Source organism: Colias philodice, chromosome 11 (genome assembly GCF_061535455.1).
Source record: "Colias philodice isolate Cphi_HAF_F1 chromosome 11, ilColPhil1 Martin Lab GWU primary, whole genome shotgun sequence".
Classification (NCBI taxonomy): Eukaryota; Metazoa; Arthropoda; class Insecta; order Lepidoptera; family Pieridae; genus Colias; species Colias philodice.
Genome location: NC_143096.1, coordinates 2,822,667 through 2,850,181, shown reverse-complemented (window position 1 = coordinate 2,850,181; position 27,515 = coordinate 2,822,667). Strand labels below are relative to the sequence as shown.

Sequence of the window (27,515 nt, the reverse complement as noted above, 5' to 3'; positions counted from 1 at the left end):
GAACTAATGTCAATGAAATTTGCTAAGTGGGTATCTGAAGACAGAAAATAAGACATAGGCTACTTTTTAACCCAAAAATCCTACGGAAACGGGAACTGTGCGGGTTTTTTTTTTAAATGCGGGCGAAGCCGCAGGCGGATATCAAGTCCTCTAATTTCATGATTTAATATTCCGTTTTTCTCTTCGTTAGGTCTTTATGCTGTGATGTATTTTGTAATTCCTTATGCTTAAGAATAGATTTTTCAAAGCGGTTCAATTACGTCAAAAAGTTTATCTATAGTGAGTGTCTAAGTATCCTTTCTTAGATATCTGAATCAATTAAATATTATGGTATTTATACAAAATAAAGATATATGATATAAATCATATAAATTGATTAATATATATACTAAATAATCTTTTATTATGTCCGTGTGCGCTATTTCCGTTGGTTATTCCATTAGGTTAGGAGGGATAAATCAAACAAAAGAATAGCTATTTACATATTTATTACACAACGATTACAATCTACATTAATTCTATCAGTTCGTTATAAAGCTTTGCTTAGTTAAATTATGGAAAAATTATTAAGAATCAAAAACGTTAAATTTTATTATTTTCTTATAATTAAAATAATAAAGATTAAATTTCCGTGAAGAGAATCGATTTCTTTTAAATGTTCAGATTTCAAAACGGAACTCATAGATCCGTTTACATTTTCCTTGAAAATCTCTTACCAGTAAGTACAATAAGTTTTAGGTACATGGTATTAGCTTAAAATTTAAATGATCCTTTTAAATGAGAAGAGAAAGAATGTATAAAACAGAAAATATTTATAAGTAGAAAAAATAATATATACTTACATGTTTAAGACGATAATGTAAAGTTAGTATGCATCATTCCTTCTATAGTGTAATAGTGATATTATGACAAAAAATATCGGTTGCGCCTCTCGTGGTGTTTTGAAGAAAGTAAATTTTCACATAAAGAGTAAGAGAGTTTATACAAATATAATATAATAATTAACACTAAAAGAAAGTTATTGAGCATCACATTTTAGTAAAGTTAATATTTTTTATAAATTATCACGCTTACAATGTTCAATATAAACACTTAGTCTAATTTAAATTTAAGAAAATATAAACTTCATAATATGGTAACTACAAATATTTTTCTGGAACATAGTTTCTAATTCTTCAGAATATTGTGAATATATACTATACCTAATCATACAGAGTATAATTTGTATTTACTGTATAATAGAACTATGAGATTACATAGAGAAAACTATGCATATTAAAAAAAATCTCATTTGACACAAAAACCGTCGTATCCAAATTAACTTAACATTTTCCATAGGTGTGTTTGATTTTTTGTAAATATATTTTTTTATTATTTTGTAAATATATTTCCTTAAAAGATCACATTAGTTTTATTTATTTAAAGTCCCGATGTCCCGCAGTATTCACCAATCCTGTCTGAGATACATTCAAATATGTCGAAAGAGATGTCGCAGTTGAGACCATTATCTGAAATATAAAAAAAAAATATCAAGTAAAACGAATTTTTTATGCTATAGATGTTTTGTAACTTCCTCGGGGAAATGAAATTAACACACATTAAAATATGAAAAAAAATCGCAAATCTACATGGACACGACATGGACATTTTGGTTAGGGAGCCAGGTGCAAATTTGGTTAACTATTTCCTCTCAAGAGATAATTCGTCAGACGCATGAGAGTATAGTATTATAAAGCCTCGTGAACGTCAGCTGGCGCTCGGTTGGGGGGGGTGAGCGGTTGTAGCCTCCCACGCACATAGGAAAAAAAATACATTCATTCATTCATTTCCTCTCAGCTAAAAATTTGTCAAATTGTAGCTAACCCAATATCTCAACGAAAAAAAATAGTCAGCTGGTTACAACATGGTGTATTATACGTCAGCTGGTGTCTCGAACATGAAAGTTAAATTTAAAGAAAAATTTATTTTCCGTTATTTCCTCTCAAACAAAAATTTACCTGATGATAGCTTATATGTAACTGTGGATAAATATATATGTCAGCTGGCTGTATCTTGGTGGAAAAACCGTCAGCTGATACGGGAGGATACAACCGCTCTTCCCCCCAACCGAGCTCCAGCTGACGTTCACGAGGCTTCATAATACTATACTTTGATGCATTTTACTAATTACCGCTTGAGAGGAACTTGGTCATAAAATCTGCTGCTGGCTCCCGGACCATTTATAAAATCGGTCTGTGAAAAAACCGCTAAGAAAAGCAGAAATAGAAAAAAAAATCCTGTCAATCTACTTTTTTTCGGTTGATAGCTTGTGTAAAACAATAATATAATTATATCGTATTATTTTTTATAAGCTTCTTTTCGTCGAAGGCTTGAGCATTGAGTTTTATGGGTGAGGATTTTTCATTTTTTTTTTCCAATTTTTTGTAAAAAAGGTATACACATACCCATAGGAACAGTTCTCGAGAATTTATCGTGATTCTTCATGAGACACTCCCGTGACGCGTCGAGCACCGCCATGAAGTATCCTCTCTCGTTCACTCCGTCTGAATACAGACTCACCAGACCTTCTAGTGTCGGGAAACCGTAGCCGTCCACCTGGGGAAAAAAATAATAAGAAAAAACTTAAGAATAAGAAAGTTTACAATGGTTAGAATTTAGAATAAAGTCTTATATTATGTGTAGAGCGTGGATAGAATTTGGTGATGTTGCTGTTGCCAGTAAAAATTTATATGTTTGTATTATTTTTTTTCGAATACAAGATGTTCGAACAAATTTAGAAAGAAGCTAGCTAATAGTTATTATTCTGTGAAGGAAGTAAAAATCTGGTTCTTATATTTACAATTTAATAAATCTTAAAGCGTACAATAATTATTAAAAGCTTTCAAATTTGAATCAATTTGATAGTCTCCCAAAAATTGTTACGACTTTAGTTTAAAGTATACAATACTCCTAAAATTTTTAATGTCCAGAATCGCACTTTTAGTATTGATATGATGATGGAATATAATTCTCTTTTATGGTTTCGGAGAACTTAATGTTATAATATCCGAATCGCTCTACATCGCGCGATTCTTGTAAAACATAAAAATATATTAAATTATTTGGTTAGACCACAATTCACAACCGTATATATTATAAGTACATAAAAGTATAAAAAGGGTAAGTTTATTGTCTCCTATGAACGAAATATATTATCTGTGCCATGAGAAAATAAACGATACGACACGAATTAATAATAAATTTTCAAACTGATGAATTTTTCAATTAGGTACCCTATGATTTACGAAGGCATGCAAGTTTTACGAGGCTCGTATTTCTCAGTGAGCAAGAGGATCATAAATAGGCGAATTTTTTCAAGTTTACAGCCAGCAAGAGGGTTTATAGTTAACAAATTGTACCAATCAAGACATGACGAAGCCGTAAAATAATAAAATTCGATTAAACGAAATTCGCGGTTTTACTCTGAAGCTTGATTTAACTGGTCGCTTCGTGGACTTTATGAAACTATAAAGAAGTTGGTACATTTATTAATATGTTACCTACTGGGTAATAAATGGTTTGCGGTAAAAATATTTAGATGATGTAAAACACAATTATTCGATATGCATATTTATTATTTCGAATAGTTTTTGATAATTATCCGAAATAGAATTTTTCCAACCGTCTGTTTCTTAAATGTCTTAATTCTAAAACACAAATAAATTATAGTGAAAAGTAGCACTGATACCTTTTTTGTCGAATCGAATTACTTCTAAAAGATACGTAAACATTCCCATTTCTAACAGCAAATTTCATCGAAATGGAACACAATCAAAGTGAAACCGAGTAAAATCGCTAAAGATGAGACGCTTAGATATAAACCAACGTTATCTCACTGATCTGACTTAAAGTGTTCACTTTTACTTGCGTATCCAATAACTTTAGCATGACTTTAGCCGTGTAATATAAATTTAATGCTTCTGTATTTATTAGAGATTTTATTCAATTCTATAATATATAAAATAACATGGCGTAGGTAATATAAAGGCTAGTCCACGTATAGGTACGATTTATAATAAATCGGCCAAGTCAGTCTCATGTATTTTATTCATGTTTTTTTTTTCAATGTAGATATTTGTATTCCTGAGTCCAATAAATTAACAAAATATTCGTTTTATTCGTATTATCATATATTAAGACATGGATATTAATACCTATTTCAAATATTAGTTGTAGAAGACAACAATATTTTATGAACTCACATTGTTTGTAAATTTCACTAATAATGTAAAGTTTTTATAAAGCATTTTTACTTAAAATATTTGAAAATAAAACTTTTGATTTTAATTAAGTGATATTTATTTTATTTGATTTCTCAGAAAGTAAAGGGACATTAAAGTTTTTACGATCTAACTCGCATATAAAGCTACGAATTGAATAAAATAGTCAAAAAATACTTACAGCTTTCACTTTCCGGTAAACACACTGCAGCAGGCACTGGAATAATAAAAGTATAACAAATTAATTAAATTATTACGTCAAACATTGATTGACAATTAAAAAAAAATGTTAAAATCTTCTTCATGTAATTGCAAACTTATAACATTCAAACCTTATTATCTTTGTAGAAACTTTTAAAAACGAGCTTTCGCCCGAGACTTTGGGTGAAGTTAACCAAATTAGGGGCTTTATAGGCTCTTAATGTGGTTATTATGAGAGAACAATTAAAATATAACTGGTCTGGGTAAATTAGTTATCGACCTGTGAAGATTCCTTCAAAATCCGTCCAGCTTTTTTCAGCTAAATTTTCTATATTGTTGGTTAAACCTATATTTTTTTAAAGATAAAATACCGAATTTAACCCAATTTTTAGTAATATTTATATAGATGAAATTTAATATACAAAATACGAACCCCAGCGATCCTCTTCTCATCATGTGTGAAGGGCACCTCTCTCTTGTTCCTGCGTCTCTCTGCCGGCATCGTGTGCTCCTCTTTGATCACATCTAGCGCTTCTGGAATACCAAGTTTCGTTGTTTTTAACATCAAACAATTATTAAATTGTAGAAAATAAGGAACGTGTATGTTATTGACATACAATTAGCCATACTATTATTAATATTATAAATGCGAAAGTAACTCTGTCTGTTACTCAATCACGCCTAAACTACTGAACCAATTTGCATGAAATTTGGTATGGAGATATTTTGATACCCGAGAAAGGGGCTATCTTATATTGCGAAATATGTACCACGGGCGAAGCCGGGGCGGACCACTAGTGTTATCTATATCTGTAGTTTATCAATACTTAGGTAGGTATTTTTTATATTCTCGAGTGTGTGTAAGCAAACTTTTCTGAATCGACTTGACGGATTTTAATTATTTTTTGTAGTCAGTTTTAAATTTTAATACGTATTATCCCAAATCCCTATTTAGTTAAGTAAGTATGCTATTATAATATTAAAGTTTTCATTACCTTACGTTTTTTCGATAATTTTCATTTAAGACTGCTTCTTTTAAGTTATTAAAAATTCTAGAACTTCATTACATAAGGTCTTCAATGTTTAAATAGCATAATATAAGAGAACCTTAAACATTTGCAATACTATGCAATACAGGGAATCGTTATTACTAGGTCATACTAGTCTTCAAATATTTGCTTCACTGAACAAACATTTTAAAGACATTTCTTTAAAATATACGTCTATTTAATTTATGTATTTGTATTTCAAAATAACTGAAATAACGTCATACAACTCAGTTGAACTTGCAAGGCAACTAAGGAACATATAGCTAAACAAGAGTTGTTATAGTCTCAAGACTAGACAAGATAGGTTATATTATACTGCAGTGATATTGAAAAAACATGCAATCTATTCAGTCATTACTTAGTAGGACCTATTATAATTTATCTCATTTATAATAATAGGAACAAAGCAAAAAGTAAATTACTAATAGTTATCTATTATAAACGTAGACATTTGTGAGGATAGAAGGATGTTTGTTATTCCTTTACGCAAACACAACTGAACTCATGTACTCCAAAACACACAAGTTATGGAAGCACTTTCTTTTGTGCCTTGTTTCATCTGTGGAACCGCGCGACACGGCCAGTAATAATAAAATCTAATAAAATCATAATTTTAGCGCATCCATACATAGACCCAATACATTAGTTCAACTACATTTACGCTAAAATCGTAAACAAAACCACAGATAACATAATATACACAAAACGCAACACTTTCGCAAGATGCAAACGTTGCATGTCCCTTGTACAAGTGCCTAATGCAAGTTTATGCAACGAGTATATGGGTCACTAGACAATCGTGCTGTGGATGTGAAATTGCGCATTACCTAATCATATCTATTTTTGGTTTTGGTTTTAATGAGAAAATTAAAAATGGTCGTTATCTCTTTAAAACTACAAGTGAATTGGAATGAGAGTATATTACGAACTTTTTACATTTAAAACGTTTGTGTTTTTTTACTACTTACTTTAACTATTATTAAGTAAAATCAGAAAAGGTAGTGTAAATAGGTGATATTCCAAAATAAAATCTCTTTATTGCATTGAAGTAAACTATTAAACAAATTGAAGCAGTACTTAGTTAATAGTTAATAGTTTTAAATTCATGAACAAAATCATTTGTATAAATAATTATCATGACAAATAAAATAAGGATAACGGATGAAGCTTTTAAAGCTCTATCTTATTAAATCAACCTTAAAACCTTTTGACAAAGAAATGTACGTGAAATTTAAAGATTTATACATTTTTAATTTGAATGCCTTCAAAATCAAACCATACAAAATGCAAGTTAACATGACACATTGCGACCCCGATAAATATTTTTATTTTTATTCCCGTGCAATAACGGCACTTAGTGATATTTAAAAGTACCGTAAGAAGGGCGAAATTTAAACGCAATGTTAAAAGGCCATAATAAGGGGGTATTATAAAATATAATTGCTATGTTATTTGGGAGCTACCGCTCAAAGCTCGTTAAGCTTAAAGCGTACACGTTTTAAGGCGATTATCACACTGCCACGCACCACGCTGCATGTTGCGTGACTGCGTGTTTAACGTTACTTGTAAGTATCTCCGTTTGTATAGAAAACACGCACAGTCCAACACACTGAAAATGCAACCACGCGCGTACATGCGGATCACGCGCATACACGCGGAGAAACATGCATCGCGTAGGTGCGAGCGAGACGCAAGGTATGGCACACCGAATCCCGCAGTGCCGCGCGTGATGCTCAGTATTGTACGACCACCACAGAGAACGGCGAATAAATGAGAGCCGCCGTGCGTGAATCTACAAACACACCTACGCGCGTGAGTGCGCAAAAAACCTGCACGATGATGCAGATCTGCACTCCCGCAGGAACGCGCGTAGGTGCTTCGACATGCAACATGCAGCGTGATGCGGGGCAGTGTGAGGATCGCCTGACTCCCGATGTTATTCCATTACCTGAATAATATACGTGGTTTTTTAATGAGGCCGGAACATCACACAGACTGAAATTTTAACTGAATTCCAAGAGACTATCTTTGGTTCAATATTAAGTCAGTAATTGCATTCAATATTTGCATTTAATTGCATAAGTTCTTAAATTCCTTCAATATCGTTTCTAAGTCACGAACTCTAGGAATTGAGTATTTGAATAAAAAAATTTTTTGTGCTAAATGGAAAGATTATATATTAGTTTTATAACAAAAATATTTTTATAAAATTTTTTTTTTGCAATAATTCAAAAGTTATTTCAAAATAAAAATTAGTCTTTGAATCCAGTACCGAAAACATACAGACAACTCCCGAAGCGTCACCCGAACGCGTGTGACGTCATAATGTTAGTTTTCACTCATTGCAGTTGATAGAAAAACGTATACAACTATAACATTTTGACGTCACATCTATCGTGACCAATCATGGCGCGTTTATAGTCACGTGACTTTAATTTAAATTTCATCAATCTTTAATTGCTTATAATTAATTGAAAAATATTTTTTTTGGAGTTTTTTGCATTAAATATCAATATTATTAATATAAAGTTAAAAATTAATAATAAAGTTTTAAAATACATAAAAAAAATCAATATTTTTTTTATTATTCAAATACTCAATTTTGCACTCGGAATTAAGATACTAAATATTCTGTTACTAAATTAAAAATTATACAATCTACATGTTACATTATCAATGTAATACAATATTTCCTATAGTTTTTCATTGTCCAAAGGTAGGTACTATACTTTTGTGCATATAATGTAAGTTATACCAACTTACGCATAGATGCAAGATATGATTCACTTGGTTTATGTGAAAAAATTAAGACACCATGTACATAAGTACAAAAATAAAATGCAATACAAACATACACCAATAATCACGACCGTGAGAGATAAAAGTCAAAATGTGTATTTAAATTCACGTACAATCACTAGAACGAAACTTTGAGTTAGGTACATTGCTTACAGATTACAGAATAACATGTATTTTTTATGTTATTTCAAAATTCTCAGTATTCATCATTGATTGACTCCCACTTTAACATTTTGTTCACGACTTTCGGCAATAAACTATACATGGGATCGTGACTGTATTTGTTCAATAAAGGTTAACATTAATACATAGTGCAGTAATAAAAACATCAAATAGAAAAACAATTTGTTCCGGTTACATCATGTTCAAATTAAGTCATGATTTTTAACACATTATTGAATGATAATTGATTTTTACATATTGAAAAGAATTGTAATCCTAATGAAGGCTTGACTCAACTAATCTAATGAATTCTCGTCAGCTATGAGCCTTGAAACGACGTGATCGGCTCCATACATAATTATATCGACATGTCGTATGTAATTTGAAAGTAGATTTTATCTTTGATAATGATCAACATTTTGCTTTTTAATTTCAATAATAGGTACCTATCTAAGTTTTATTCAAAAATTCAATCTTTATTGGACATCCTTGGCAGTAGCCAAGAAACATTATGATCAAGTATGATCATATTGTTTGTGCACGTAATATTAATTATTATTTATACTTAAATATGGTACAAGCAACATCAATGATGGTATAATTATAGATCCCAAAAAGATGGTATAATATTGATATGTAAATTATTAAATAACGAACTAACACCTCTATGACCTTCTTCCCACACTTTTGATTGGCAAGGTCTCTAAGCGAATACGTTTAAATCTATTTTACATGACTATGTTTAACTTGTTTCGACCTACTTAAACATCTTTGACTAAATAGTCTCTAAAAATCAAAATATCACATCTAGATATATTAAGTCAGATACTAAATATATTTAGAATCCAAGGCTCTTTCAGAGTTAAAAAAAGAAGGACATATCAAGAGCCATATGAATTTTAGATATAAAAAAATAACCGATTTATTTTTTAAAACAAATACTTAGATACAATTAAGTGCCCAATCGTTTAAATTATTACCAATTGACATTATACAGTGTTTTAATATTACCTACTAGCTGTTGCCCGCGACTTCGTCCGCGATTACGTCGTTTTTCGTCATTCGTCGTTTAAAAAAAATACGCGACACTTTATTTTTGAATGTTCTTAATTGTCTCTTATAAAAATAAACTACATTAAAATTGAATACTCTGATAAGAAAATCTTAAAATCGGAGGACATCGAAAATCTGAGGAAAACATGAATTTGATTTAAATTCTACATTACTTAGTAATTCAAATAATAATCTAAATTAAATGTAGATTAACAGTTTGAGCGCATCATTATATAATATGTACCTAAGTATTAAATTACGTTAGTTTACATAGTAATTTTACTAAAAACACGATGACTTTCTTTCGCGCTCGGTACAACAAACTAAGCATGTTTGTGGTACGTGGCCCGCATCACTTGACCCCCCGCGAGTTCCCCTCCGTTACTATGCGAAAATACATTCGTCGCCCTACCGTAGGAAAAATTGTAATATTTTAAATTCGAGAAATATTGATTTCTTGTATTCGACTATTCGTTGTAGTCGAATACAAAATATATTTGAAGAAACTTAGGTTGGCCTTCAGGCAAAAGGGATCCTATCAAATGATAAACTTGACCTTGTATCTTAAAAGTAAGCATGAAAGGATCCTCTGATAATTGTTGAGCACCAAAGGATCATTTAAAACGCACTACTATAAGAGCGAATATTGTCTAAGAACTGTTTAGATTGCACATGTTCCTCTAAAAGTAGTGATTTCAAAGGTTCTGGTGTATCTTCAAACGAAAGCCGACTCCTTACTCCTCTTTAAAGCATTACAAAAAGAACATACTACTTGTATACGTAGTATATTATTATTAGTCTGTGATACTACGTTAATATCGCCTATACAGAAGATGATCTGTAATCAATTGTGAGGTTATAAGCAAACCCACTTTTATATTTGTCGGACCACACCACCGAATTCGTAGATTGATCTTCTATGTTTACCTCTTAAGTCATTAAGACTGTCGAAATCTGTCTACAGTAAGACGGGCCTCTCGCTATTCGTCCGTTTCAAGAGACCAAATAGTTTCAATTCTTAATCTTTCATTAAACAAACTTATTAATCGTACTTGTCTCAAATAATCTTGTCTCAAATAATGGTAATATTCGCGTCCCTACTCTAGTCATTGCTTATGCTCATGTTCATCTTCAAGAGATCGAATAATATTATGGTGCACCCTATCATTTGTCAATCGGTCTTCATATTGAATAAAAGTTTCAGATTATCGAGATAAAATATGCCATTTGCGATCAGCTGTGAGACGTTATACCCTCTCAGTGAAGGTTTCGGTCTCACAGGATAGTACATGCCGTTCGCGGTCAGCTGTGAGCCGCAATTCTCGTTGTGAAGCGGTTTCAGGTTCTCGGCATAACACAATATGTTGTTTTCGGTCAATAGTAAGCCTCTTACCTCTAACGATCCTTGAGAACTCTTATTTCTCATTTTCTTAGCTTTGCTCGAATTTCGATATAAAGATTTTTTAGGTGGCACTGATGCGAGTAAATAAAAATTAAGTTAAAACGGACTGAGAGTGTTATAATCATCAATCATCATCATCATCAATACATATAATAAAATTGTGGAAAAGCGATGTCTGTACAATGAAAATATGTAGAAAAAAATTAGCAGGTGTTATTATTAAATCGATCTTGAACCCAAAACTGTAGTTAAAAATTTTTTTGTCTGTTTGTCTGTATGTTTGTGCACGCTAATCTCAGAAACGGCTTATCCGATTTAGATGCGGTTTTCACTAATGTATTGTGGTAATCTTCATTTAACAGTTAGTGTTTATTTCATGTCAATCGGTTCATAAATAAAAAAGTTATGACAATTTATAAGTAATCACGGCGAACATTTGCTAAGGCATTCTATTGTACACTGTACAGTGTACGATAAAACGTAATTTATCTGTTATACGCTACAGTTATTCCTTTACATGTCCAGATGATCATATCAAAATTCCCCAAGGGTTTGGGGGTAAGCTGAGGTAGTAGGGGGGGCGGGGTCAAATTAACATTATGGTTACTTCTAATAGGTAAATTTTCCACACAAAATGTCCTTTAAATTATGTCGTATTATATTTTTAACCCCCGACGCAAAAAGACGGGTGTTATGTGTTTGACTGCTATGTATTTCTGTGTGTGTGTGTGTGTCTGTCTATGGCACCGTAGCTGGCTAACAGGTAAACCGAATTAGATGCGGCTTTTTTTTGTTAGGCAGCATATTTTCCGACGCTGGTTCTTAGATAAATTGTATCGAAATCGGTTCATCCACTTATTATACCTACATAGGGGTAAAAGTGGGAATGAAAAAAATGATATAATAATTTATTTTTAAAGATCGTTGGGAAGTTTATGAAATTATTTATTCCTTTTTCTATACACTTTTCTTCGTCTAAACGGTTAAGTTACGTGCTCCCTCTCTCTCTCTTCAGCCTTTAGTTACGTGCGTGAGACAGGAAACATCTAATTTGGATTTGTTGCTGGATTTGATAAAAATTGAGTATCGATTAAGCTGATCAGTGGCTACACCATACATTATTAAAAACATCCATTTAAGAAAGGAAGGAAATAGAATTTGCTCCTCTCCTCCCCTGGTTCCTAAAAAATAATATTATGACATAATTTAAAAGAAATTTTACGTAGAATTAGTTAGGCATTTCTTTTTTGATTTTCGATATTATATACTAATCATAATTTTTAATTACAATATTATGTAGTAACTATTTGGTATAATAGGTTAGGCATTTCATTTCTTGATTTTCTTTAATAAGTTGGTACGTAAGTTTTTTAGCTCAGTTTAGTAAGAAATTTTAATAACAATTCTTTTAATTATTTATGGTAGTACGTATTTACTCAATAATTGTATGTTAAGTAGTAATTCAGCATGGGCGTAGCCACGGTGGGGCTGGGTGGGGCGCTTACCCTGGCTTTGATCTGGTAGGTACCAATTGTGAAGGGGAGTGGGCGTGGGCGTGGGCGTGGGCCTGGGAGTGGGCGTGGGAGTGGAAGCATGAAAATAAAAACAATTATTGTTGCCCCACCCTGAGCCCATGGTCATAGGTCCCATAGTCACTATTCCACGCGGACGAAGTCGCGGGCACAGCTAGTAGACAAATATAATCAGAAAGCTTTGAACTCCTAAGCTCAACCATAAAAGATAGACATTAATTATGATGTCGGGAGATATTTTTTATATAATATGGAGAACATTTCTTTCATACTAATAATTGTACCAAGTTTCGTTTAAATCCGTCGAGTAGTTTTTGTTTCTATAACGGTTATACAGACAGACAGACGGACAAAAATTTTTGGCGTCAGTGTCGATCCCTAATCACCTCGTGATAGTTATTTAGGAAATATATTTCATGTACAGAATTGACCTCTACAGATTTAATATAAGTATTATTCATATAATTAGATGCCAATTTCCATGTAACGTTAAATTCGACTATACAATAACTAACAGACAACGCAGGTTACTCTCGTTTCCGTAAGTTGAGGCGGCTACATATTTGGTCCTCATAACTTCACTTTTTGTGAACGAAACGACAGCGCGGTTTAATTCGATGCCAACACCATCAAAAAAAGGAAATATTTTTAATTGTGAAAAAATATTATGATTTACACTATAAATAGATACTATTTTAACATTAACACAAAATATAAGACTGTGAGTGTGTAAAAATAAATCCAGCTAGTTTCACATCAAACTTAATATGTTTTTAATTAGGTATACGACATGAAAATATATTAATTACCAAGCAATAATCATACAGGTAAATACTGAACAAAAGTATTAACAGTCAAAGTATATTTTTACTTACAACATGTAAATGATGAAGGAATAATAATTATCAACGAACTAACCTTTTTGTATTATTGTTTATAAATATAAATTCATAAACAATAAATTTATAAAGAATAGAAAAAATTCGACCACTAAAGAATGCTGGTTCGAGTCCCGCCTCGTTATCGAATTTTTAAAACACGAAGATTTTTAAAAATGTAACCAATGAACACAATCAATATTAGATTAACTGTAATGGTGTCTAGTTTGACTTAAAATAATAAACATCTACCCTCACTTTTAAAAATGTAGTATATTCACACGAATTATAAGCGCACCTTATAGGGAAGGGAAGATATGGGTTAAAGAGTTAAATAAATAAATAACATAATTATATTTAAATTATTAATTTTTAACATTGTGTTCAGTAGTGTTAACATGTAAATTGATTTGATTTTTACGAAATCTCATAGATGGCGCTGTTTCAAATTTGTATACTAATAAATTCATTAAACTGATTCTCTGCCCAAATTACGTAAATGACATAGTTTTTATTGTGTAAAGCTAGATAATAGCATGGCTTACCCGAAACCACCATTTAAACATGAGTCTTTAGATTGTACGCTGTCGTAATACACGGAATACGTAAGAAAAAAAAAGGTTCACAGCTCCTCCCCCGGAGGTGATAGCATGATAATATGTTTAAAAAAGCCTCACCCGACCTGTTAGTAATATTCATGCAAAATTTGAAGTCAATCTATGCAGTACTTTTCGAGATTAGCCTGGACAAACATACAGACAAACAGACAAACAGACAAACAGACAAACAGACAAAAATTCTAAAAACTATGTTTTTGGCTTCTATATTGATTATAGATCATGGATTATGTATTCTTTTAAAAAAATATTCAATGTACAGTTTTGACTTTCCTACGATTTTATTATATGTATAGATTCTTTTAAAAAAATATTCAATGTACAGTTTTGACTTTCCTACGATTTTATTATATGTATAGATACTCATATTAATAGTTGCAAGGAATTACGCGTGTTTAATGAATCAGAAACATTGAGTCATTCAGAACGTATGAATTGTTGACCTTAAACGAAATATCAACCTTATTTTAGCGATTCAAAGCGGTTAATAAAAGGGCAATCGACGAAAAAGACGAGTATTTCGCCACGTATTTGCACGCTATGTAACCTTTTAATACTACTGTAACAAATTGGTCAAAAGCTTAAACTTTGCGAGCCTTATTATGTAACACAACTACCAACTATCCTCACTTAAACATGTCTTCTTATATTATTACTAGCTTTCCGCCCGCGGCTTCGCCCACTTTGTCTAAAACATAATAAATTATATACTAAAACCTTCCTCTTCAATAGCGACTTTATTTTATACTATGTAGTGATATGATTAAGTTCTTACAATCCGCTTCCTTATCGTTGAATAATTATTTTTATGAAGTAGACAAAAAGGAAGGTGAAGGTGATAGGATAAGTCACACTTTCATATATAAATGTTAAATTTTTAGGGATGACGGCGTGAATTATCCGAATAACATTAAATATATTTAATTAAGGGCAGATTTTTCAATGCTTGGATAAAACCAGATAAAACTTATTCGTCCAATAAAGTATTACACGATAATATTAAAATGTCACGTAAACTGTCAAATACGGGCAATTAGAATACCTTTTTAAAATGGTAGTTTTATACATTATTCGACAAATAAGTTTTAACCAAGGATTGAAAAATCGCGTTCAAACAAACAAACAAACTGTTCAGCTTTATTATATTATTAGTATACCTAGATACCGTAGACACAATATTATGCATCGTCCAATGATCTAGAAACCAGGAAAACAAAGGTATTTGTCAAGCAGTTTGTATCATTTGCACATATTATAATACATTACGGCTAGCAACCTTTCGAACATAATGCAAGGCGTAACCTTGTAGCGAGGCTTGTGGACTGGTCTGATATAATATTGGTAAATTAAATATTGTATTGTGTTGTTGGATAATTGAAGGGATAATTGTCAACTATGCAAGGACAGAGGGTAGTGCTAGCTAATTTTAAGTACTAGCCGCTCCGCGCGGTTTCACCCCCGTGGCTCCTCTCCTGTTGGTCGTAGCGTGATGATTTATAGCCTATAGCCTTCCTCGATAAATGAGCTATCTAAAACCGAAAGAATTTTTCAAATCGGACCGAGATTAGCGCGTTCAAACAAACAAACAAACAAACAAACTCTTCAGCTTTATAATATGTATTAGTATAGATTCTGTGGTGCTTGACTATATATTTACTTTCAAGTAATATTATTTAAGGATCTAGAGTCATATAATAATATTGTAAATTTAGATGCCTTATCTCATCTTACTTAGACCAAATTGGTACAAATTTTTAATTCAAGTATGCAAATAATGGATATTAAGCTTTAGTAGTTAATACGTTAATACTATAAGCAACAAAAAAAAAACAAATGATTCAGCATTTATTTTTTTAGAAAAATAAATAATGAACATTATGAACATTATATGTATAAAATTTTACTTTAGATGACATATTAAATTGTTAGACAATTCAAATACCGAACGCTACTATACAGGGTGTCACACTATTGGTATACTAAGCGCGAAGGGACTTATAGGTTTGCATACACTGATCATGAAAAAAATACTTAACAACAAAATTACGTCAAAAATTTTTGGATAAATTTTTCCTGAAAATCCATGTTTTCTTCTCGGACTTCGCGCAGCCGGCATATAACGCTTCTCTAATGTGAGCATTTTGTCTATGAAAACATAATCTTAAACGATAGCCCACGTGCTGGTGGCAAAGCTGGGCGGGTTGCTTGTTATGGGTATACACATAGAGTTTTAAGATTTCATCTATTTGAAAAAAAATTGCGTCTGGAATTTTTTAAGTATTTTTTACGTACTCAGCGTATGCAAAACTATAACCTATTTTGAGCTTAGTATACCAACAGTGGGACACCCTGTATATTTTATTGTGCTGAGTTGTTATTTCCTTTTATGGTTAAGATTGTGCTTCTATTGATCTTATTTTTGTTAGCCTTTAAGTAGTTATTACATTTATGTAAGTTATTTTGTAATCTTTTTTTTGTATGCTTGTACTGATGTAATAACTGTTGGCTGACCTTAAATAAATAAATAAATAAATTTTAATAATTCATATTCCAATGCGGAACTTCGATCAGGCTTTAAATAAAAAATCTTTAGCCGGAATATATCTTTATAATTATACTAAAATTTAATTATATATTGAAATAAAGGTAATACAATTTCAGTGTCAGTGTAATAGGTAGGTACACCTTTTTAACTAAATTCCTCCGAAACGGTCAATTATTATAAAATTTATTGTGCTGACCTACTATGTAGGCATTCGAGGAGATTAGGGTATACTGGCAGTACGACGGTCGCCTAATCAGCTATTAAAATACACAAAAAATCAATTTAGAAAAATCAAAACCTCGTTCAGCTGTTGGTACGTCCTTTTTGATTAGACTATTTTCACGTCTAGCACGTTTCATTAACACATAGTATAACAAATGACGTAACTTAGTTACAATGGTACTGGTTATCATAACTTTCGCTGCTGACCTTGACTACTCCTGACCTCGAATTATATACGAGCAAGGAAGCAGCTGCAAGCAATACTGCAACTTGCAAGCTGTAAACTGCTGTTTTACTTGCTTTTTGATGTAATTGTTATTTTCATAACTATTGTTTTATTTTGGAGTATTTATTAAAGTTCGGTTCAATACGTTAAAAATGTTTAACCAATGAATTATTTATTAGGTTCCCTTTGTGTTATTACATTTTTTTAGTAAATTAAAATAAGTCGCAATATTGAAAAGATTCTCATTCGTATTTCGTCTAATTCCAGTTAAAAGTTATAAAAATGTTATGTGACGGCACTTTAGAAACGCAGATTAGGTATTCATACATTTATTAAGTTTGCTTCTATTCTAATATTCTAAACAGTTCATTCTAAACCAGAACGGAAATTATTCCACAGTACCGTAGTCAATTGTTGTCGCCATTACAAATTTGTAACATTAAATTGGTTCCAGTTAAACAATACATAGTTATTATTATCTATTGCGAAAAATTGACAACAAAAAAAAAGTTAAAACATTATTCAATGCTGTTTAACAAAATAATGATGTTTGCCTTTTCGGCTACAGCTTTTGTTATGTGGTTATGGCATATCATTTTAAAGCGGTAAATTTCTACGAATCTGCCATTTTGGTGTTTGGATTGTATGTCAGTCATAAAAATACAACGATGAAATGGGATGAAGTGAATAATTTAAACACTTTTAGATATGAATGAACAGCATTGAAACTCTAAATTTCAAAATAAAAGACCATGGCATGACTATAATATTAGTAACTATAAAACTAATCTATATATAATGTAATGTAACCAAATTATTAAAATAATAGTAAATAATTACTTGCCTCTTAGAATCGAAAGCTTAATTTCATCTTGACAGAGGGTGATCACTCGCTCGATCTTTTGTGGTGCCGTGGGTGGGTTCCTACATCTCGTTTCCTGAAAAGATAAATCATATATAGAAAGTGGAATACCGTGTTCTTATTGTTTACTTTTGATATCAATAAATCTTCGCATCTTCATTGCATTTGAAACGATATTATATTACAATACTGTAGAAATTAAGTTTTAATAATTGTTTTAGATAATTTCATTAGATTCTTTTAATTGGATGTTATAAAGTAGATATTTTCAATAAAACTTGCTTCATCATGTATTTGCAGGTATCTAGAGTAGTAGCACAGTCTTCTACGCTTTTTTTAACTACTTACTTGCGTAATTAATAAATAATCCATTATTTTCAACTGCATATAAACTCACATGACACATAGTTGCGTCAAAATACGTTTGTTGATAAGGAAGATATACCTACACATAATCTTTGTTTGAATTAATTTTTTTTTAAGATTCCATCTAATAGTTATGAAATTTACGAAATTTTAAGTTTCCCTTAAAATATTATTTAACAAAAGATTTTCTAACCTCGTAACAATCTAATAAATTAATCAAAACATCTTCATGGTCAGTCACGCTTCATGAAAGGCTGAGTTACTCTGATGGTTATCGGCTGTTTATTTTGGCATTTTACTAATTGAAAACATAACATTAATATTTTATAATTTTATTGCAAAGTTAAATCAAGTTTATTACTTATATTTTTATTTTTTATTAATTTATAATCAGCCCACTTCCAAGAGTCAGAACGTAAAGATGTTTGATAACTGATTATTTGATCTATAGTCTCTTACACTGAGTACCTACTCGTATAAAAATTTTAATCTATACTAATATTATAAAGCTGAAGAGTTTGTTTGTTTGCTTAAAAACCGCGGGGCACAGCTAGTATCAAAATATCTTTAATCAGGGATTAATACTCGATTAAATAAAGTATCATTTAATTTTACCCATGCATTATTATAACAAGCTAACTTATAATGAATGTAATAACGTATAATTTTCTATTAAAATATATATGTACCTAGTCATGGGAAATTGAGCGTCGACATATAAAAGATTGACAATGCATGTTCACAAATAACAATGCTTCCATACATTGATGTACAGTTTTAATAACAAAAAGCTCTTGTTATGAACGGTAACCAATAAATAATTAAACTTAATTAGGCCATAACAATTAAATCATTTACTTACGTTCGTATATTTCATTTTCTAATAAGCATATATGGTATGACTCTACATTTATAATATAAAATACATTTTAGTTTTTGACTCATCAATTTCAATTCTTTTAGCGGATTTAATAAGATCAGGGCATCAATTTGGAGATTGTCCTTTAGACCGTTTGCCTTTTAATCGACCTTCGATACTCAAATGTCCTTTTGCTCGATATTAATAAAGATTTTACTGATCTATTTTATTTTCAGCTTCATATATTATATTTCATAGTCACCATATTTTTAAATCAACTTTGAAATCAATACTATTAAGGAGATATCGACTTTAATAACTTGTTTACAAATGCTTAGTACGTAAAGTGCGTAATTGGAATGTTAGAAAAAGCTAAACGTTACTCGAGAAAGGTATTTTACAAGTTTTATGCGTAAGTTATTATGAAATTAATAATTGTTTCTTAATCATTTCTTAATGCATAATTCCTGAGTAACATCTGCTCTACCTTGTTTTTATCCCATTGAAACTCGAACAGAGTCAGATTGAGTTACTAGTATCATCTATCAAACAAAGCCGGGTCAAACATCTAGTATAAAATAAATGAGACATAAAAGGCAAATCTCGTCGTGACATTGACGGCTTTCTCATCTCGATCGATGCATGTAGAGCGTGCGTCGCATGCGTCGAATTACGCGGGAAAGCACTTTCCTTTGAGACATGATAATTATATAATCTGTACCTGTATCTGTATCAATGTATGTATATTGTATATCATTACATCTGGCAAAGATCAATGAATGGATTTTACTAATTGCAATAGAACTGTTTTGCTAAAAATATTTATAATAATATTTATTTCGGAAAACTCGTGTCGATAAAATAAAATAAAGAGTCGATAAAATAATGTCTAACATTGGTGGATATTTGTTTTGTGTTAGACGATTTAGATTTAATAATAGAGGTATATTTAAAATAATGTATCTTCTATTATAAGTTGTAATTTATAAAACAATTGCATCAGAAAAAAGTAAAATGAAACATGAGAGTAAAAATTTATGTTAATTGTTTTACTAACGACTCGAACCGGCCATAAAATATAGCCTATGTCACTTAGGAATATAATGTAGGTCTTCCTGTTAGCGATTTTTTAAATCGGTAAAATTTAAGCATTCAAAACTCTATACCTAAAATATATATTTTTAAGAATAAAAAAAAAATCAAAGAATAAAACATGTTCACTGAACAACATCCTTTGAAGCAACTAATGGGCATCGAACCCACATCCTCTGATGCAATGCTAGCCACAACGCCTACTGTTACGTCTTCATAAAGTATAATTTTCAACACCAATAATACACATTTATCATCTACTAGCAGTGCCCCGCGGTTTCACCCGCATTGTTCCGCTCTTGTTGGTCCTAACGTGATGATACATAGCCTTTTTCGATAAATGGGCTATCCCTAGTGCACCGTCTGATATCACCTCACCGAATGAATTGTTCAAATCGGACCAGTAGTTCCTGAGATTAGCGCGTTCAAACAAACAAACAAACTCTTCAGCTTTATAATATTAGTATAAATTAATTTATTAGTGTTACCACATGTGAATAAAATCTAGGTTTCAACAGAAATGCTTTCAATTAGCCTAACAGGTTAAAGCTTACATAAGTCTACCATAACTTGTATTTCGAGTAGCCTTTGCTTCGGTAAATATGTCACCTTGTTTACATAAGCTCTGCGCAAGATAAATACTACTCCAGTTTTGAAACAATAGTATGCTTTTTGTTAAGTTTAATTAACACATCTAGATTCCAATGAGCAATATTTGCGTTGAAAGAAATTAGGGTTATTTTTTGCTTGTGTCGTGGTGAAATGAGGTAAAGCGTGGATTACTTCATACAGTAAGCCTACAGGTAAGTATGTAATTGTAGGTTAGTATATAAAATTATTGGCAATCGATGAATATAACCAATGTTCTCTCACATTATTTCCAATCGATACTAGGTATTTTCTATCCTACTTTTATATGATGTAACATAAGGAAAGAAAAAAGTAATAATGAAATTAAACACTTTTGAAAATAAGATATAAAATTACTAGGTAACTAAGAAGTAAGTAAAAGATCCCTTGTTGCTATATTTTCGACATTCGTATGTTAATTTTTCGGCAATAGGTATTGAGAACTTTCTAAAAACGTGAAAAAGAATTGGCGCAAAATGTTAAGGATATTAAAGCTTACACAACTACAGTTATTTTTATGCGAAGATATTTAAATAGCAAGTATTATATTATATTAATTAAAACTAGTTGATTACATACAGATAAGAACTTAGGACTCTTGGCTGCTTATTTATAATTTCTTTACTCCAAAGCGTGTTAATAAACATTACGTACATTTTTACCAAATTTCAAGAATACTAATTAATAAACCAACTAGAAAATAGAAACGTTTAGTAATTTTGGATAATTTTTAAGTTCGTCAACCTTGAATGAACCTTAAGTAAAATAACATAAGTATCAAGTTATATCACAGTATATTAGCAATTGAGTCAGACGCAGTGGGCGCAACCTTGTTCAGGCTATGTCATTCAGCCTAAATAAGGCATTGTGTGGGCCATTCGAGTTGCTTTTAGTGTAGATCCGTTAGTTTTTAACTCAAAATTTGCGAATAGATCACGCCCAGTACAGCACAATTATTATAAGATTTTGATGTTATATTGAAGATAACGGTAAATATTAAGAAGTCGGTATGATTGAGTAGGTATACGTAAGGCATAATACAATTTAAGCGATCGACTTTTTGCCGTGGTTTCAATCAATGCTATTCTAGATCAATAATCACATTAGCCTTCTACAGTCGAGATTTTTTGTTTTACATTTTAAAGTCAACAAATGTTGTATTTAAGTGATTCAATAAATGATTTTTATTCCTCATAGCCTAAGGCGCGGGACATATACAAGGGGCCCGATGCGCGCCGCGCCGCTTGTATATGTCCCGCGCCTAAGATCCCATTACTCGAATCTGCAGGTTTCTGCTTTTTAATGAAATTAACATGATGGATGAAAACATACACGTACACTTTGGCGTTTATAAAAAAAGTTAGCTTTTTAATGTTGTTTATGATAAAAAAAATCGCTCAAAACACTATGAGCTTACGTCGTAAATTCCACCAAGCATTACAAAATGAAGCATACTAATAAATACCATCACATTTAATAAGATTTGCGTAATTATTGCGTCAGGGATTGCCAACCATTTTGCATGCTCTTCCTTTACTGCGAAATTGTTATTGCTTTAATTGATTTGTCCAGGCCGATTAGCTGGTTATGTGGGTTGAACTAATGGAGCTTGACAACCATTGAGCATTGCGCAAATGTCTTTATGTAACACAGGAAGTATGGAGAGTTTCCTGTGTGATTTCATATAATATAACTGTTATGGATACGTGGTTTGATGAAATGTGGAAACAAATAGTTGTTTTGTAATATATTTATATTTAAAGTTATTTTTTGCAATGCGTTATGTGTATAAACGATTCAAAAAATAATTCTTATCAATGCAAAATGTATTATTAATTAAATGAGAAATAACCGGCATTCATAACGGAAACTTTTCCGAAAAAAGTAAGTAGTTTCCGTAAGTAGACTTACGGTTACGAGTGTGGTTACGAGTAAGATTTAATCTATTGATGTGTGTATAACACCGAATTATATGAAGAACTTTTAATACCTATAATTGATGTTAATAACAACGAGAATGTAAAATTTTGAATCATACGTGCTGGACAAATTACAATGTGTATAAGTATAAAGTTTATAGGCAATATATCAGAGATCAATTCATTCACCATTAATTCATGTATAATAAGTATATGAAATTTATCTATAAAGTTGCATATTATTACCACATTTTCAAAACGCAATATAAAATCAGTTTGAATTGCTATATTGTAATCGTATTTCGTAACATTTTTGATCGAATTTAACTGATAAAAATAATAGATCATCACACGCACGTTACAATCGGGCAAACAGAAAACTACTGAACAATAGAATTAACTCAATCACAACGCATATTATAAACAGACAAACAGAACAAAAGCGTATACAACATTAGCGACCCGTGAACTTTCTCTCTTTTCAATTCCACGCACCAATTGTTTTGAACACCTGATGTTTGTAACTTCACTAAATATTGCACATATCTATTACTGCTTAGTGATTACATATGTCCAATAAATCATTATTAAAAGTATGTTAATAGTACATATTGTATTCTTATATAATGTTTACGCGTAAAGAGATTGACCCTTCGAAAGAGGTTGTTGTATCAATTTAATTAGCGTGGATTTTTCGCATTTCGTTGCTTCAATTTCCGTTGAAGATGATAATAATAATAAAATGTTTGCAAGTAATGTTATTATATTAGATAATTTTTCATGTTTTGTTGAATCTTGTTCATTAAAACAGGCATTAAAATACACTTATACCTACTTGTATATATATGGATTATGGTTCACATTGTAACCCTTAAATGTGAAACATTATAATAATGCAATTTTTCACATTCCATTAAAAATGCTCTTTTATCGAATGGAAAAACATCTATCAATATTTTTGCATCCGTAGACAAGTAAGTCGAATTGCAGAAATGCAATTTTTCGCATTCCTTTAGATATGCCCTTTTATCGAAAGTTATCGATATTTCTGCATCCAGACAAGCCTATTACCCCTCTGATAGTCTTATGAAATACGACTTTCTAAACAACACTTAAATTAAACCAGTCGTTCAGGCGTTACCGTGCAATACCTATGATATTTTGCGTTGATATTTATTGAGAAATAATTGATTTTATAATCAACTTCGATAACATATCGATGAACTAACTAAATATCGCGGTTTTGTTCGAGTAGAATAAAAAAAATAACCTTTGATGCAAATGGTAAATGGTTACATGGTATAAGTAAGTAGTTTTTAAAATTTAAAAGCACTCATAATAGATATAAATTCTTATTTCTTACATATGAACATATCTGAAATATTCATAGTTCACATATTCACCAATTAAAATTTAAAACTAGCCAATTTTATGGATGCAGAGGCAGTAAAAGTGAAACTTGTAAATTAAAATATTTATTGGATAATGTCACTGGCAACTGTAAAAATTGGCAAGCGGTAAATTATTTTAAGTCCCAGTTGAATATGAAATCTTAACTGATAACTTTAAGCAATGAATATTTTGATGGTGTTAAAAAAACAAAATTAGGTACCTATTTTGTTTTGTTTTTTTTTTATAATAAGCTTTATTAACAGGACTGTCTTACTCAATAATTATTTAATAACGATTTATAAATTAGCACGAGAACACCAATATTATTAATATAATATCAACTATGTAACTAAGCCATCATATTAAAAAATACATATATGAAATATACATTTTTGTCTAATTTATATATTTTCGTATAAAACTACTTACATAATTTTGGGCATGTAAGTCATGTGAGATATTTAAATATCTCTTCTATAACGGTGCTTTAAAATTTTAACATTACTCTTTTTGAACCCCGTGTTCCTTCCTCCTCCTTTTTCAGATATCTGTATGTTTTCTGATCAGATTTGGCAGGCAATACTTAGTAAATGGTACCTATACCTAGATATGAGGGTACAAAAATAAATACCAAAGTAGAAATGTCAATGCATCATTCAATAAACCTATAAAAGTTATCTATTGTATCTTTCACAAGAACGTGTGAATTGAATTTCGCTCTATCTCTATATATTTCCATGTAAGAACAGAAAGCTGCCATGTTTTTGTATATGTATGTTCATTTAATATAAGATACGACTATATAAATCTTGTATCTTGTATGTCAAGTCGCACGCTTTCAAGGTCAATGGAAACTAGAGCAAAATATCGACTTACCGCCACTTGTATTGGTGACGTTATAAATATTTGTATTATGCACAAATAAGTCCTACATAAAAAGTACATTGCAATCATACTCTTTTTAGTAACTTGATATTTATTAATTTTTCGTCTTCATTATTTTCAGTGACCAAATATCATCGCACCGTATTGAGTTGTTGATAGTAAAATATTTTCTTAATTAATTTACGTGAATCTTAAAGGACTGGAGGATTTTAATTAGTAAAAATGTAACTGGTTAAAATGCAACAGGTGTTCATTAATTATTATTTCAAGAGTTACCTACAAATAATTTTTTGAACTGTATTGCCTTAAAGAATACTCCAAAAAAGGACAAGATACTGTATTTAATTTAATCAATATAAATATTTATAGTTATGTTAAAAAAAATAAATAATATTTAAACTTACGGTTTCTGCGGTTATGGCGCTATCACTCAACGCTATACCCAAAAAGCATAAACAACACAATAAAACACTCATTTGGCGCACCATTTTTCACTGGCACAATATTTTTTAATCTGTTTCACTGTTTTATTTTTAATTTATACGTTCGATTTTTAAAACCAACGTGAGAAGGCGCGCAACAGATGACAGATCACAGTATGGAGCTCACGTTGTGAATGTAATGATTTTTGAAAGGCCCGCGTAGGAGGGTTTCGCGCTTATTTCGTTGAGCCGATACGTTCCGTTTCGCAATTCGATGTTTATTTTTTTATGCGCTTTTTTAGGTTTTTATCAATAAATACTAATTTAGGTAGTACATATTTAGTTTAAATGTAAAGTTTTACTTACTAAAATAATATTATTTTACAACTAAACGAGATATCTACAATTATTATTATTCCACTTACATCTTGAATTGATTCTCATGCCTAAATATTTTATTCATATTATTGCACAATAAAATATATGTTCTACCCTTTTACCACTTATTATAATTAGGTACATGTATTTAGGAAGATAGCTGCTGTTGAACAGAAAGTATTTTTTTAACTAAGCATTTTATTTCCTGGTGAAAAATAATAGCAAAGGTTTAGATCGTTGTTTCATTATGCTTCGTATCTTCTAAAAACTAAGTTAATTAAATACTTAAATAATAATCAAATAATTATCTAGTGTTGAATGATCATTCCAAACCACTATTTCATGCAACTTTTAGACCGGACTCTCAGTGGAGTTTCGTTTGCAAAAATCGCGGACCTAAATCTGACTTCTGATATATATTGTATAGATCCCAGACATCCTATAGACAGATGTTGCCAACCAGTTTTGTGGTCCCCCTGCCCGCACCCCGGTAATTAAATATGGCATACAAAGAAAAAAATAAAAATTTCCAAAACATGCCGTGTGGGGTATCAAATGAAAGAGCTTATTGAGTAGATCTCGAATATATAGCATACTATATACATTTCTTACACTTTCTCTAAGATTTTTTAGAAAATTTACGAAAATGGTCCATTTTTGAGTTAACTTTAAACCACTATAGATTGAAAACTCATGAATATATTTTTTAAATTATTATTTTAAATAATTAACAATAGTCCATTGTTTACGATTCAATATTTCGTACAGTGAAATAGTTGCATGGGGGAGTGGGGGGAGCATTCAAAGATGGCGAGTATATTTTCAAGTTCATATAGTATATAGTTATTTTCATCAAATCCACCACATAGCTCACTTATATTATATTACGAACTATTGAATCATAAACAATGGATTATTGTTAATTATTTAAAATAATAATTTAAAAAATATATTCTGAATGAGTTTTCAATCTATAGTGGTTTAAAGTTAACTCAAAAATGGACCATTTTCGTAAATTTTCTAAAAAATCTTAGAGAAAGTGTAAGAAATGTATATAGTATGCTATATATTCGTGATCTACTCAATAAGCTCTTTCATTTGATACCCCACACGGCATGTTTTGGAAATTTTTATTTTTTTCTTTGTGTGCCATATTTAATTACCGGGGTGCGGGCAGGGGGACCACAAAACTGGTTGGCAACATCTGTCTATAGGATGTCTGGGATCTATACAATATATATCAGAAGTCAGATTTAGGTCCGCGATTTTTGCAAACGAACATCTCCTTGGAGCCTGCTCTATTTCTCAAATGATATTTTGCAGTTTAAACGAGACAAATATACCAAAAAAAATCTACGAAGGTAAGTAGGTATGTCTATTGTATCACCTTATAGCCTGCTTACCTACATGACAAATACTGAGATATTGCAAAAAGTACATTTTTATTTACTATCGTAATATCGCGTTAACTAGGGCACAAAAACACTGTGAAACCTAATCTTTCCTTTTGCGAAACATAGTTTTGTAAAAGAGGAAAATAAACGGCTTGATAATCTCACGATAAGATATAACTTGGGTTAGTAATGCTGTACTTAGAACTAAAATTATAAATAATAATTTTAGTAACTAGTTAGACGTTGTTTAATTACCTAATAACCCTTGGCCACTTCTAAATGTTTTCTTATATTTTTTGAAGCCGATGCATGGGTCTATTATGCCAAAATGCGCATTATAAAAAATAAGTGAATCATTTAATAGAATAATC

At 30.9% G+C, this 27,515-nt stretch overlaps 1 protein-coding gene across 1 annotated transcript; it reads right to left on the bottom strand.

Moving 5' to 3' along the window:
* Positions 1–471: 471 nt before the first annotated feature.
* Positions 472–25,574, bottom strand: Obp73a (Odorant-binding protein 73a). The gene is made up of 6 exons (XM_089700593.1): positions 25,355–25,574; positions 17,790–17,883; positions 4,894–4,994; positions 4,441–4,476; positions 2,445–2,595; positions 472–1,508 (listed from the first exon to the last, which is right to left on the bottom strand). The coding sequence occupies exons 1-6, from the start codon at positions 25,436–25,438 to the stop codon at positions 1,420–1,422; spliced, it is 555 nt and encodes a 184-aa protein (XP_089556719.1). The 5' UTR covers positions 25,439–25,574; the 3' UTR covers positions 472–1,419.
* Between the last annotated feature and the right edge of the window lie 1,941 nt (positions 25,575–27,515).